This window comes from Terrapene carolina, unplaced genomic scaffold, assembly GCF_002925995.2.
Source record: "Terrapene carolina triunguis isolate 2854851 unplaced genomic scaffold, T_m_triunguis-2.0 Scaffold96, whole genome shotgun sequence".
NCBI classification, from domain to species: Eukaryota; Metazoa; Chordata; order Testudines; family Emydidae; genus Terrapene; species Terrapene triunguis.
This window is the reverse complement of record NW_020664447.1, coordinates 31,365,319-31,380,350: the sequence shown is the minus strand read 5'-3', so window position 1 is coordinate 31,380,350 and position 15,032 is coordinate 31,365,319. Positions and strand designations below refer to the sequence as shown.

The window sequence follows — 15,032 nt, the reverse complement described above, 5'->3', positions numbered from 1 at the left end:
ATCAGAAGGGAAAGGGAAAGATGGAGGAAGACTATGGGTGTGTCATTGTGGGTGCAGTGCCGGTTAACATGTGAAATGATATTCAGTTTGCAGTTCTCATCACTGTTTCTTTTTCCTCCCTCTCCCCATGCTCACTCTCTGCACATGGAATTGAACACTGCCATCTGCCCACTTAGCAAGTAAGTCCTCAGATTATATCTTGCTGTTTCTGAATGTATTTAAGATCCAGTGAGATTGTCCTTCTTGTGATATGGGACCTATTTAGATGTAACAGGACATCAGCTACAGCTGAAGTGACTTTGTGCTGAAATTCTGTTGAGACATAAGTGGGGGCTAATCAGGCTTATAGTGAGGCTACATGGGAGAACAACACTTGTACTGGCTGGCATTCTAGCAACCATTAACAAGAAGGGCAATATCCTTGTGTAACAGCCCTCGCTCAAGGCTGGTTGGGGAGCACTGCCCAGTGACACACTGGGGGGGAAAGAGGGTTGTTAATAGAGGAACCAGGGCCCTTCCTCTCCACCAGGTTCCAACCCAGGCCCCTTTGAGGGCTATCAGTGATCTGACAGCTGAGGATTCTTAAGGCAGCCCTCCCTGGGCCACTTCCTATCACCTCCCTGCAAGTGTCTTAAGGTCATCATCTGGGATAAGGCAGCATGAGGGTCATCTGCTCACCACAGGCACCTCCAGACAGCAGGATGTAGTAAGGTCTTTCTTCACTCTCAGGCAGAAACGGCCTCCTCCTGTGGTATGGCCCAGCTCAGTCCAAGGGCTTTCCCCTGCTGGGATAGTCCAAACACAAATAAAGGGGACCAATGAAGTCCAGAGTTCATATGAGAGGGCGTGCTTCCCTCTCAGGCTGTCTCTGCAGCAAGCCCTCCCTCTGAGATCTTTTGGCAGTTGTTTAGGGAAGAGATTCTGCCTTCCCTGAGCTTTTTTCTTGTGGAGCTGCCAGTATCCAGTGTGCTCACTTCTTTGGTCTGCCACCACATGAGCTGCTCCCCTGCCTTTTAATTCCTCCTCCAAGTGGTCTATTTGCTACAGATGTAGCAGGGTGGGGCTGTCTGAGCTCAGAATGATTCCTTAACCCCTTGCTGCTCAGTGTGAGGTTTGTATACCCCATCACACCTTGCTTAACTATCTCTTGGTGGTGTAAATATTTCTCTGTGTCCCCCCATCTCTCACTAGCATTCTAGAAGCAGATAACTCTCAGTCTTCCTCTCCCCTTTGCCAGGACAGGGTGGCTGGGCCAAAGTCCTTCCCACTCCTCTCACCCAGGTCTTCCCTCCCTTCTCACATGCATCAGAACAGGGTGGGTAGCTCTAAGGGACAGACTTGGTGAGAATGACACTTAGATTCTGTTTGCGTTTCTTCAGATATATTTTTGAGGCTGTTGGGAATAAGAGGATCCTGACTATCAATCACTGCTCCCTAGCTGATGATGCAGCATATCAGTGTGTGGTTGATGAGGAGAAAAGCTTCACAGAACTATTTGTAAAAGGTGAGTAACTGCCAGCAAGAGAAGCAGACACACTCTAATACCATTTATTGTTACATCCTGCTTCTCTACTCTGAGACTAGTTAATCTCACACAAAAGGACATTCTTAACAACAGAAACAGAGTCTATTATTTACTGAACAACAAGGCATTTTTCTTCACAGTTAAATGAAGACAGATAATCTGTGCAGCAGAAAGTTACAAGCTAACATAACACCTGAGTACATCATAAAAGGGAGACAAAACAAACTTTATGACATATCAGATATTAGGCTATTTCTGCAAAGCATTGTGCTCAGTTTTGGTCATAGCAGGTTAGGACCAGATGCACACCATGAGCCTTTTCTATCTGGAACGGTTTCTGCATTAACATTAATTCAGGCTTGTTAAAATAAAATTACAGTCCCAACCCCTTCCCCAGCCTAACTGCAAAAATGATCAACAATGAAATAGTCAATGCTCACACTGCAAGTGTTATCTTTAGACTTTAGTGTTAACACCCCATGAGATTAGTGGGGGGGGGGGCGGTTACACTTGCTTCACATTTAGAAGACTGTATTTGCAACAAAGAGGACTAGAAATTTACTTTACAAATAAAGCTTAGCTTGTGTATAAGCTAAATATGTTACATAGACTGCACAAACATGTCAAATGGGCCAGGTTTTTAACACCTCTGAATTAGGGTTATGAAGAGTATAAATGAGAAATGATTAATCCCTCATTTTTACTCTGTCCCATAATGTAAGAACAGAGGAGTCACTAGATAAAAATAATGGTGTGAACTGGCATAGGAAATTGCATGCTGCCATATGGTGTGCATTGGTGGGTGCTTTGGAATGGATGGGATTAGTTCACTGCTCCCTAGTTACTGTAGAATGAAAAATGTCTTACCTCAGATCCTGTCCCTTTCCCCCCCTGAGATGCAAATGAAGTTATAGGGATCTTAGTACTCTTTGTATTCTATTATCCAGACCCTGTTTAAAACAGGCTTGTTCATTTCCAGAGCCTCCAATCCTGATCAGCCATCCACTGGAGGACCAGGTGGTGATGGTTGGAGAGAGAGTGGAGTTCGAGTGTGAAGTGTCTGAGGAAGGGGCTGCTGTGAAATGGTAAGGGGAACCTAAGGAAAAAAAAACCCACCTGGTGCACACTCCTCTGTGAGGCACTCTAGGGCTGACACCATTAGTGTGGTTATATTGTCAAGGTCTCTAACACAAAGAAATTCTATTAAATTAGCTAATGGGGTCCTCAAGATGAGCGGCTGGGGCCTGTCCCTGAAGCAATGAGGAGAGGGACAGGGTGGAACTGAGAGAGGAACTGAGAATACCCCATCTGCCCACCTAACAGGGCGAGGAGGAGAAGGAGAGGGGCCAGAACAGATCATAAAGTATTCCTTATGTTTGTTGTTTTATGATGTGTCCAGAATTTCTCGCTCTATAATTCTAGCTTTCTATCGATATGCTTGTTTTGGAATTTTCTATAGTGCCTATTACTTTAGGGTCTAAGTGTTGCACAGGTTCATTAGATCTGCATGGCAAGATCCTAATGGACTTAATGGCATCTTCTGCTCTTCTTGTTAGATTGGTTCAGAAGCACTATTGCCAGTGGTTGGAGGTTTTCTCCCTACACAGGGCACAAGCAAGCATAATGCTTTCGAGGGCTCTATAACAAGCATTAAGAAGTGGCTTCTACATTTCCTTTTGGGAGGTGTAAGCATATGTCCCCCAGCACCAGCCCTAGGTGGCCAGCTAGTGCAGAAGGGGGCTAAGTCCCCATTTCATAGCCGCCTATCTATGTCCTCTCTGGATTGTCTGTGTCACCCCAATGCTCACAGAGCACAAGACCCAGGATGTTGGCATCTCCTGCACAGATGTGAAGCACAGGGATACAGATTCTGGCATTCTAGAAACCATTATTGGTGGTTGATTCTGAGTCTAACTCAAACTAGGGCAGACTAGAAAAAGTGGCATAACACCATCTTCAGGGAATGTGTCAGGAACCCTCAGAGAAGTAGTAACAGCTCACAGTGTCAGGGACAGAAACTCTCAGGGGAGCAAGGAGTGGTCTCCAAGGCAAAGGAAAGTACCTTCAAGGAAGCAGATACTGTCAAAAGGGGAAGGGACTCTCAAGGGAGAAGTCAGCATGCCTCAGGACAAAAGCCTTTCCTCTCCTCTCCTCCTCCTTGTTGTTGTCATCTTCCCTCTGCACAACTCCTCCCAATCAGCCTTCCTCTCTGATTTTGACTCCTGGCTCTCTCTTTCTCTCTTCACAATCTCCCCCACTCATCCTTGGAGACTTCATGTTGACGACCCATCCAACCCCTTAGCTCCACGTTTCATCAGCTTCATGTCTTCATTTGACCTGCAGCCCTGGTTCAATTCTCCCACTCACCAGAAGGACCATTCACTTGACTTGGTCTTCATCAAGCACTGCTCTCTTTCTGATCACTCTGTTGCTGAGTTCCCTCACTCTGGCCATCACCTGGTCTCTTTCATCCTCACCCAGCAACCTCCCAACTCACATCCTGTGACTCGGCCTTTCCGTGACTTCCAATTGATCAGAACCGATGACTTCTCATCTGCTCAGTCCTCTCCTCCCTGTCCTCTCTTCCATCAATTTGGTTATTGATTCTCTCCATGCATTGCTCTTCTCCACCCTGGAGTCTTTAGTCCCTCTCTCCCATTACAAGAGATCCACCCTACCAAACCCAGCCCTGGCTCACCCCCAACATTCCTGGCTCCCCTCCTGCTCTTGCACTGCAGAGCAACTCTGGTGGAAAACCTGTGATCAGGCTGACTTCCTCCATTAGAAATTAATTCTCTTCTTCAATTCTAACATCTTCATAGCTAAACGCTACTTCTCCAACTTAATTGACTCTTACCTACAATCCCAGCTGCCTTTTCACCATCTTTGACTCACTCCTCAAACTCTCCCCTCTTCCTGTTTCCACTTCTCTCTCTGCACAGAGAGAAAATTGACAAAATATGATGTGACCTTCCTCTTTCCCTCATCTCACCTTCCCTTCCTCCTTTCCTCCCCTAAAACTCTCTCTTTCTTCTCCCCATTTACAAATGCAGAAATTTCTCATCTGTTCTCCTCCTCCAACCCATTCCTCTGGCCCAGTAACCCCATCCCATCCCATTTCTTGATCTCTCTCAGGTGCTCACTCTCATCCCCTACCTTACTCTTCTCCTTAACCTCCCACTCTGCTCTGGCTCTTTCCCCTCACCATACAAACATGCTTTATTCTCTCCAATCTTAAAATAACCCACCCTTGTCCCCACTTTCCTCTTCAACTACTGCCCCATCTCCCTTTTCTCTTTCATCTTAAAGCTCACTGAACATGCTATTTACAATTGCTTTCTGGAATGCCTCTCCTCCAATTCTGTCCTAGACCCTCTCCTATCTGGCTTCCATCCCTTCCACTTAACTGAAAATGATCTCACAGAAGTGTCTAATGACCATAGCCAAAAGTCAGAACTAATACCCCATCCACATCCGTTTTGAGCTGTCAGCTGCTTTGACACTGTCACCCATGCTGTTCTTGAAATCTTGTCCCCCCTTGGCTTCTGTGACTCTGTCCTCTTGTAGTTCTCCTCCTACCACTCTAACTGCTCCTTCAGCATGTCCTTCAGACGATCCTTCTCATCCCCCCCTCCAACTTTCTGTGGGGGTTCCTCTGGGCTCTGCCCTTGGTCCCTTTCTTTTCTCCCTCTACATTTTATTTCTGAGTAATCTCATCTACAAACCCAAATTCAACTGCCATCTCTATACAGATGATTCTCAGATATACCACTCTACTCCAGACCCGTCTCCTTCTGTTCAAAATAAAATCTCAGCCTGTCTCTCTGATATCTCCTCATGGCTCTCTATCCATCAGCTCAAGCTAAACATGGCTAAAACAGAGAGTCTAACCTTCCTCCCTAAATCCTCCCCGCAACCTCCTTTATCAATTACTCCAAACTGAGTGTGTGGTACCTAGTTCGACGAGACATATTCACACTAGTGCTGATTGTGCTAGCATGCTAAAAATAGAATGTAGCTGCGGCAGTGCAAATGGCTAGCTGCCTCAAGTGTGTGCCCATCAGAGATGCTAGGTATGTACTTGTCATGGCTAGCCCCTCCTGCAGCCACGTGCACTGTCGCAGCTAGATTCCATTTTGAGCACACTAGCTTGATCAGAGCTAGCACGAGCATGTCTTCTCAAGCTGGGAATCACACTGCCAGCTCGAAGTGAACACATATCTACGGTGGACAACACCAGCATCTGATCTGTCATTCAGGCCCATAACCTGAATGTCATCTTTGACTCAGACCCCTCTTTAGGTCATCGCAACCAGTCTATGTCTAAGTTTTGATTATTCTTTCTGACTAAAATCTCTTAAGATACCACCTTCCCTGTCCATCCACCCAGCTAAAACTCTCAGCCAGGTTCTCATCATTTTGTGTCTGCAACAGCCTTTTCTCTGGGCTTGACAAATGCAATCTTGCCCTGCACATATCCATTCAGAGTGCTGTTGCAAAGATCATTCTCCTAGCCTGTAACTTTGATGACCTCACCCCTCTCTTTGAATCCGTCCACTGGGTTCTTCTCTATGGTATCAAACGTAATTTACTTGTCTTCACTTTCATGGCCTTTCAGGAGCTATCCTCACTCTACCTCTCATCTCTCATTCAGTATTGAAAGATTGATGCCCACCTCTGATTGGCCCATGAAGCCAGGCTTCCTTGCCCACCTGTTAAACTTTCAAACAAATTTTCGTGCTTTTCCCATGCTGCCCCTCACACTTGGGAAAAGCTCCCCATGATATCAGCAAATTTAATGTTATCTTCCTTGAAGTCTCTCCTCAAAACTCTCCTATGCTGTGAAGCCTACTAAAAACTTGACAACTGTTAGGCTGCTGATGTGCTGAGACAACAGCTGATAATGCTGACCAGCACTGTCTCATTGTTTCCTTCTACTCCCCGTCCATATGTCTGCATCCCTCTGTTGTCTCTTGTCTTATACTTAGATCGTACACTCTTTGAGACAGGGACTTTCTTTTTGTTCTGTGTTTGTACACCTAGCACAATGGGGTCCTGGTCTATGACTGGGGCTCCTGGGTGCTGGAATAATACAAATAATAAATAATAATGCACCTATTCTCTTGACCATGCAGAGTCAGTCATTATGCAAATTGGGTTTGTGAGATTGGGATGAGGGGCATTCAGTCCAGGGAGCCCAGCATGTTCAGCATTTTGGTTTACAGGAAGCTGGGATGCTAATCATAGTTGGAGAAGACACTGGGCAATTCTGACATACCAGTTCTTACATGTTCTCCTCAGTTTCTTTTTCAGATGGAATCCTCTCATGCTTGTTAACAGCTGCAGGCACAAGGCTGTCAGCAATTCCCACAATGCCCATGTCATTCCTGGAGAGTGCTATCTTCCATCTGCCCTCTCCAAGGAAGGAACTGAGAATTTAAATAGACCCCCGCCCCACAGCTGGCTACAGTGTATGTTAAAAATACATGCGCGTGCACACACATTGTTGTGCAGTGTCTACTTACAGATGACAATGCATGGGGGGCACTGATCTCTGTCCCTCCCGGAATACCAGGCAATTGCTACTCTCTGATCCTGTGCTTCAGAACCACTCCCCAAAACAGACCCACCACACAAAGTTGATATCTGTGGAATGTGCATTTTATCAGAGAAGGGCAAAGCTGCAGCTGTCTTTGCCTAATAGGGAGTAAGCAGTCAGATAGAGCAGGGGCGGGCAAACTTTTTGGCCTGAGGGCCGCATCCAGTTTCCAAAATTGTATGGAGGGCCAGTTAGGGGAGGCTGTGCCTCCTCAAAAAAGCCAGGCCTGGCCCGGCCCTGCCCCAATCCAACCCCTCCTGCTTCTCGTCCCCCGGCCCCCCCCCCCCCCGGACTCCTGCCCCATCCAACCCCCCGTTCCCTGTTTCCTGACAGCTCCCAGACCCTCTGCCGCCCCATCCAACCCCCCCTCCTTCCTGACTGCCTCCTGGGATCCCCTGCCCCCATTCAACTCCCCTGTTCCCCGCCCTCTGACCGCCCCGACCCCATCCACACCCCTGCCCCCTGATCACTTCCCCTATCTCCCCTGCCCTCTATACAACCCCCCCTGCTCCCTGCCCCCTTACCGCACTGCCTGGAGCACTGGTGGCTGGCGCACTACAGCTGCGCCACTTAGAGCACCAGGACTTGCAGCCACATCGCCCAGCTGGAGCCAGCCACGCTACCGTGCAGCAGCCCCGCTGCCCAGAGCATTGCGCCGGTGGCGGGTCGAGCTGAGGCTGCAGGGGAGGGGGAACAGCAGGGGAGGGGCCGGGGATGAGCCTCCCGGGGCAGGAGCTCAGGGGCTGGGCAGGAGGGTCCCGCGTGCCAGATGTGGTCCGCGAGCCGTAGTTTGCCCCCCTCTGAGATAGAGATCTCTCAAATACACAGTAACTGAGTTTGAGCAGTTAGGAATACAATATCTAACATTTTAATGTATTTTTTAACCATTTCAGAGACTCAATAAATGCCCCTTTTGTCAACACCTGGACTAGAGGGATAAATGTCATTACCTGGGAAAAATATCAAATGCCATATGAAAAAAGAGTTCCAAGTTTATATTACTTTAGGGAGATGTTTAAGTAGTTTAAGCCCTGCAACAGGGCACTGGGCCTGGGGACACACGTGCATGTCCCAGTGTTCTGTTACAGCCTTTGGGCCCTTTAAAACTGGGAACTGTAATCACAGGTACCCAAATAGGAGCAAGTATGTGACCTATAGGAAGACAGGTATAAGACTTCCTGACTCTTAGGAAGGGGCAGCAGAGGCCATCGATCAGTGTTGGCCTAGTATGGGGCTCCCCACAGTAGTTGGAAAGGGTTACTAAAGGGGAAGTTTGTGTGTTCTCCTTCACCAGCTGGCTGAAGCTGGAAAGGCCTCAGGTGGTTATTAGCCAGTAATATGAGTTAATTTGTTCGGAGTTTAAGTTTGTGTTTTGGAAATAAAGCAATCCCTGAGAAAAGGAATGTGACAAGATTTGTAGCTGGGATGTATTTTTCCATCCCTGGCTGCTGTGTGTGCACACTGGTTTATAGGCCTCAAATGAAAACAACTGTACTAACTGTAGTAATAACAGTTCTGTCTGTGATTTTATATGGCCTCCATGACTGTTGTAACTGAGCATGTTACAAACATTGATGAATATATTCTCACAGTATGCCTGGAAAGTATGAAAGTGTCCTTATCCCAACTTTTACAGATGGGGAACTGAGGTACAGCAAGATTAACCATTTATGCAGGAAGACTGAGGCGGATCTGAGAATGGAGCCCAGACCTTGTGAGGCCCAGTCTAGTGTCTTAATTGTACCATCATCCTTTTCTCTCTCTTCCCCCTCTCCCCCGTCAGCAATGACTACATTTGTACTTCAGATGTGGTTTTGTTTGTTTTTTTGGTGGTAGCATACTGTTGCAAAACTAACTGAAGAAGTCTGGAGGTTCCCTCTTGAGGTTGGTAGTTTCATTGTTCCACTGCTTGTCTGTGAAGCCCTGTGCAGATAAAATAATTTTATATGGCATCAGCAGTGTGCTAGCCACTTAATTAAATAAATTAAAGTAATAATGCAAAAAATCCACTACTCCCTCAAAGAAAATTAAAAACGAAAACCACAATAGCAGTACTTATACAGACAAAAAATAAGGCCAGATTCTACTATCCTTCCTCACGTTAATCCCTTATTCCTCAAGTAGTCCTGTTTAAGACTACTCAATGCATGTAATTTAAGGTATGTCTACACTTCAAGCTCGAGGAGAAATAACTGTACTAGCTCTGATGGAGCTAACGTGCTAAAAACAGTGTGTAGTTGCAGTGGTGTGAGCAGCAGGAAGGGGTAGTTGCTTCAAGTACATATCTAGCATTTTAGATGGATACATACTTGGGGTGGCTAGCCCCTCCTGCCACTGTGGCTACACTCTATTTTTAGTGTGCTAGCGCAATCAAAGCTACCGTGGGTTAGTTACTGTCTACTTGAGCTGGAAAGAGCAGATCCCAAAAGGAAAGTAATGTGAATATGCAGTTTGTAATGGCATTATCTTAATAAAATAAAAACATGTAAAATGGATTAAGAATATCTGCAGAAATTTCAGGCTACTTATTATACTACCTTTATGTTATTTGTAAACTAAATAGTAGGGCTGTCCATTAATCGCAGTTAACTCACATGATTAACTCAAAAAAATTAATCGTGATTAAAAAAATTAATCGCCATTAATCGCACTGTTAAACAATAGAATACCAATTGAAATGTATTACATATTTTTGGATGTTTTTCACTTTATATTATTATTTTTATTACAAATATTTGCACTGTAAAAATGATAAACAAAAGAAATAGTATTTTTCAATTTACCTCATACAATACCGTAATGCAATCTCTTTATCGTGAAAGTGCAACTTACAAATGTAGATTTTTGTTTGTTTGTTATGTAACTGCACTCAAAACCAAAACAATATAAAACTTTAGAGCCTACAAGTCCACTCAGTCCTACTTCTTTTTCAGCCAATCTCCAAGACAAACAAGTTTGTTTACATTTACGGGAGATAATGCTGCCGGCTTCTTATTTACAATGTCACCTGAAAGTGAGAACAGGCATTCACATGGCACTTTTGTAGCCAGCACTGCAAGGTATTTATGTGTCAGATACGATAAACATTCATATGCCCCTTCATGCTTTGGCCATCATTCCAGAGGACACGATGAGGCTCGTTAAAATACAATGCATTAATTTAATTTGTGACTGTACTCCTTGGAGGAAAATAGTATGTCTCCTGCTCTGTTTTACCCGCATTCTGCCATGTATTTCATGTTATAGCAGTCTCAGATGATGACTCAGCACATGTTGTACATTTTAAGAACACTTTCACTGCAGATTTGACAAAACGCAAAGAAGGTAGTAATGTGAGATTTCTAAAGAAAGCTACAGCACTCAACCCAAGGTTTAAGAATCTGAAGTGCCTTCCAAAATCTGAGAGGGATCAGGTGTGGAGCATGCTTTCAGAAGTCTTAAAAGAATAACATTTCACTGTGGAAACTATAGAACCCGAACCACCAAAAAAGCAAATCAACCTTCTGCTGGTGGCATCTGACTCAGATGATGAAAGTGAACATGCGTCAGTCTGCACTCCTTTGGATCGTTATCGAGCAGAACCCCTCATTAACATGGATGCATGTCCTCTAGAATGGTGGTTGAAGCACGAAGGGACATATGAATCTTTAACACATCTGGCATGTAAATATCTTGCGACACCGGCTACAACCATGCCATGTGAACACCTGTTCTCACTTTCGGGTGGCATTGTAAACAAGAAGTGGACAGCATTATATCCTGCAAATGTAAACAAACTTGTTTGAGTGACTGACTGAACAAGAAGTAGGACTCAGTGGACTTGTAGGCTCTAAAGTTGTACATTGTTTTATTTTTGAATGTAGTTTTCTTGTACATTAATTCCACATTTGTATGTTCAACTTTCATGATAGAGAGATTGTATTCCAGTACTTGTATGAGGTGAATTGAAACATACTATTTCTTTTGTTTTTTAGAGCACAAATATTTGTAATAAAAAATAAAGTGAGCACTGTACACTTTGTGTTCCGTGTTGTAATTGAAATCAATATATTTGAAAATATAGAGAATGTCCAAAATTATTTAAATAAATGGTATTTATTAATGTTTAACAGTGCGATGAATCGCAATTAATTTTTTTAATCGCTTGACAGCCCTACTAAATAGGGAAGAGTTTTTACAAAAGCTTTATGCCAATGATTTGCTGTGTGACCTTGTTCAAGTAGGTTCACTGCTCTGTGCTTCAGTTTCCCCATATGGAAACTGGGAATTATAATAATTACATACACTCCCAGGATGTGTTGTGAGGCTCAGTAATGTTTGTAAAACACATGGAGATCCTTGGACAAACAGGGTGGGAAAAGTCCAAAGTAACTCCCCTCTTCATATAAATCCCTCCTAAAATCTCACTTCTTTTGTGATACCCACAAGTTGTGAGTTCATAATAAGTAAATAATAATTAATAACAACAACAGTTACAATGAACCTTAATCAATTTCATCTTTTGTGGGCAGGTCTTCACTACAGGGGGGGGTCGATTTAAGATATGCAAATTCAGCTACGCGAATAGCGTAGCAGAATTCGACGTATCGGAGCTGACTTACCCCGCTGTGAGGACAGCGGCAAAATCGACCTCTGCGGCTCCCAGTCGACGGCGCTTACTCCCACCTCCGCTGGTGGAGTAAGAGCGTCGATTCGGGGATCGATTGTCGCGTCCCGACGAGACGCGATAATTCGATCCCCGAGAGATCGATTTCTACCCGCCGATTCAGGCGGGTAGTGTAGACCTAGCCTGTATTTTCCACTGAGTTCTGTCTTCTCTATGTCAGTCTTTTAGACAGTAAGTTCACTGGGGGGCAAGGATTGTATTTATCATTGCCTCTTGTACAACATTCAACACATTGTCAGGGGTAAGTATATAACAAAAATAATAATTAACTCTCTTGAACTAGGAATCAAAGGGTACGTCTACACTACGGAATTAATCCGAATTTATATAATTCGAATTTGGGAAACAGATTGTATAAATTCGATTGTATGCGGCCACACTAAGCACATTAATTCGGTGGTGTGCGTCCATGTACCGGGGCTAGCGTCGATTTCTGGAGCGTTGCACTGTGGGTAGCTATCCCATAGCTATCCCATAGTTCCCGCAGTCTCCCCTGCCCATTGGAATTCTGGGTTGAGATCCCAGTGCCTGATGGGACCAAAACATTGTCGCAGGTGGTTCTGGGTACAGCCTCACCCCTCCCTCCCTCCCTCCCTCCCTGCATGAAAGCAACGGACGGCAGACAACCATTTCGCGCCTTTTTTCCTGGGTGAACACTGCAGACTCCATACCACGGCAAGCATGGAGCCCGCTCAGCTCAAGACAGCAGTCATGAACGTTGTAAATACCTCGCGCCTTATCGTGCAGTTTATGCTGAACAAGAACCTGGAAAACCAGGCGGCGAGGAGCAGGCTACAGCAGCGCGGCGACGACAGTGATGAGGATATAGACATGGAATTCTATCGAACCGCGGGACCCGGTGCTTTGGAGATCATGCTGTTAATGGGGCAGGTTATAGGCATGGAACGCCGATTCTGGGCCCGGGAAACAAGCACAGACTGGTGGGACCGCATAGTGTTGCAAGTGTGGGACGATTCCCAGTGGCTGCGGAACTTTCGCATGCGTAACGGCACTTTCATGGAACTTTGTGACTTGCTTTCCCCTGCCCTGAAGCGCCAGAATACCAGGATGAGAGCAGCCCTCACAGTTGAGAAGTGAGTGGCAATAGCCCTGTGGAAGCTTGCAACGCCAGACAGCTACCGGTCAGTCGGGAATCAATTTGGAGTGGGCAAATCTACTGTGGGGGCTGCTGTGATGCAAGTAGCCAAAGCAATCACTGAGGTGCTGCTACACAAGCTAGTGACTCTGGGAGATGTGCAGGTCATAGTGGATGGCTTTGCTGCAATGGGATTCCCTAACTGTGGTGGGGCGATAGATGGAACCCACATCCCTATCTTGGCACCGGAGCACCAGGGTACCCAGTACGTAAACCGCAAGGGGTACTTTTCAATGGTGCTGCAAGCACTGGTGGATCACAAGGGACGTTTCACCGACATCAACGTGGGGTGGCCAGGAAGGGTTCATGATGCTCGTGTCTTCAGGAACACTACTCTGTTTAAACGGCTGCAGCAAGGGACTTACTTCCCGGACCAGAAAATAACCGTTGGGGAAGTTGAAATGCCAACAGTTATCCTTGGGGACCCAGCCTACCCCTTAATGCCATGGCTCATGAAGCCATACACAGGCAGCCTGGACAGGAGTCAGGAGCTGTTCAACTACAGGCTGAGCAAGTGCAGAATGGTGGTAGAATGTGCATTTGGCCGTTTAAAAGGTCGCTGGCGATCGCTACTAACTCGCTCTGACCTCAGCCAAAGAAATCTCCCCATTGTTATTTCTGCTTGCTGTGTGCTCCACAATCTCTGTGAAAGTAAGGGGGAGACCTTTATGGCAGGGTGGGAGGCTGAGGCAAATCGCCTGGCTGCTGATTACGCGCAGCCAGACACCAGGGCGATTAGAAGAACACACCAGGAAGCGCTGTGCATCAGAGAAGCTTTGAAAACCAGTTTCATGACTGGCCAGGCTACAGTGTGAAAATTCTGTTTGTTTCTCCCTTCATGAAAACCAGCCCCCTTTATTGACTCATTCATTCTCTGTAAGCAACCCATCCTCCCCCCAGCTTTCTTTCAAAGGAAATAAAGTAACTATCGTTTAAAAATCATGTATTCTTTATTAAGTGATTATAAACATAGGGAGAGAACCAAGAAGGTAATCTGGGTGAGGTTTGGGAGGAGGATATGAGGGAACTATAAGGCCACTGATCAAATTCAATATAATGACAGCCTTTTGGTTGGGCTGTCCACTGGGGTGGAGTGGGAGGGTGCACGGAGCCTCCCCCCCCCCCCGCGTTCTTACACGTCTGGGTGAGGGGGATATGGAACATGGTGAGGGGGGAGGGAGGTTATACAGCGGCTGCAGCGGCACTCTGTCATCCTGCTGCCGTTCCTGAAGCTCCACCAGACGGCGGAGCATGTCCGTTTGATCATGAAGCAGCCCCAGCGTTGCAGTCTGCCACCTCTCATCTCAAGCGTCCCTCAAGACCTCACGTTCACTGGCATCTTTCCTAAATTTAGATACAGTGTCCTTCCACTCATTCAAATGAGCTCTTTCATTGCGAGTGGATTCCATTATTTCTGTGAACATGTCGTCTCGCGTCCTCTTTCTACGACGCCTTATCTGAGATAGCCTTCGGGACGGAGGAGGGAGGCTTGAAAAATTTGCAGCTGCTGTAGGGAGGGTTGAAAGAAAGGAGTGAATTTTTTAAATTGATACATTTTACAGAACAATACTTATACTCTTTCATGGTGAAAAACACTATTCACATTACATAGCACATGTGATTTCAGTACAAGGTCGCATTTTCCATCTTAATATTGAGTGCCTGTGGCTTTGGTGTTAGAGATCACAGACGCAGGTCCGGGCAACAGAATTCAGCTTGCAGGCAGCCATGGTAAGCCATTGTCTTTCGGCTTCTGCGCCCTCCTTTCCCACATACCAAGCAAAGCCTGTTGACTGCTGCGGTTTTCCTGTTAACCTTCAGCAGCAGAAAACAAACTAACCCCCCCACCATCCAATTCTCTGGGATGATCGCTGTATCCCTCCCCCCACCGCGTGGCAGGTATCAGGGAAGATCCCTGCAGAAACCAAACTAACCCCCCCGCTCCCCCCCTCCCGCCATGAATTCCCTGGGATGATCGCTTTACCCCTTCCCCCACCGCGTGGCTGGTATCAGGGAAGATCCCTGCTAGCCAAACGCGAAAAGCTCTGGGCCAATTCCCCGCCCCCCCCCGCGCTTGGCTAACTGC

At 46.1% G+C, this 15,032-nt stretch overlaps 1 protein-coding gene across 3 annotated transcripts in view; it reads left to right on the top strand.

Moving 5' to 3' along the window:
* Positions 1-15,032, top strand: part of MYBPC3 (myosin binding protein C, cardiac) — a 106,464-nt gene that overhangs the window by 25,140 nt on the left and 66,292 nt on the right. For all 3 annotated transcript variants that reach the window (XM_029911506.1, XM_029911504.1, XM_029911505.1), the window contains 3 exons: positions 177-179; positions 1,380-1,504; positions 2,505-2,610. In XM_029911506.1, the coding sequence (XP_029767366.1) occupies positions 177-179; positions 1,380-1,504; positions 2,505-2,610 (234 nt within the window). The remainder of the gene's footprint in view (positions 1-176; positions 180-1,379; positions 1,505-2,504; positions 2,611-15,032) is intronic.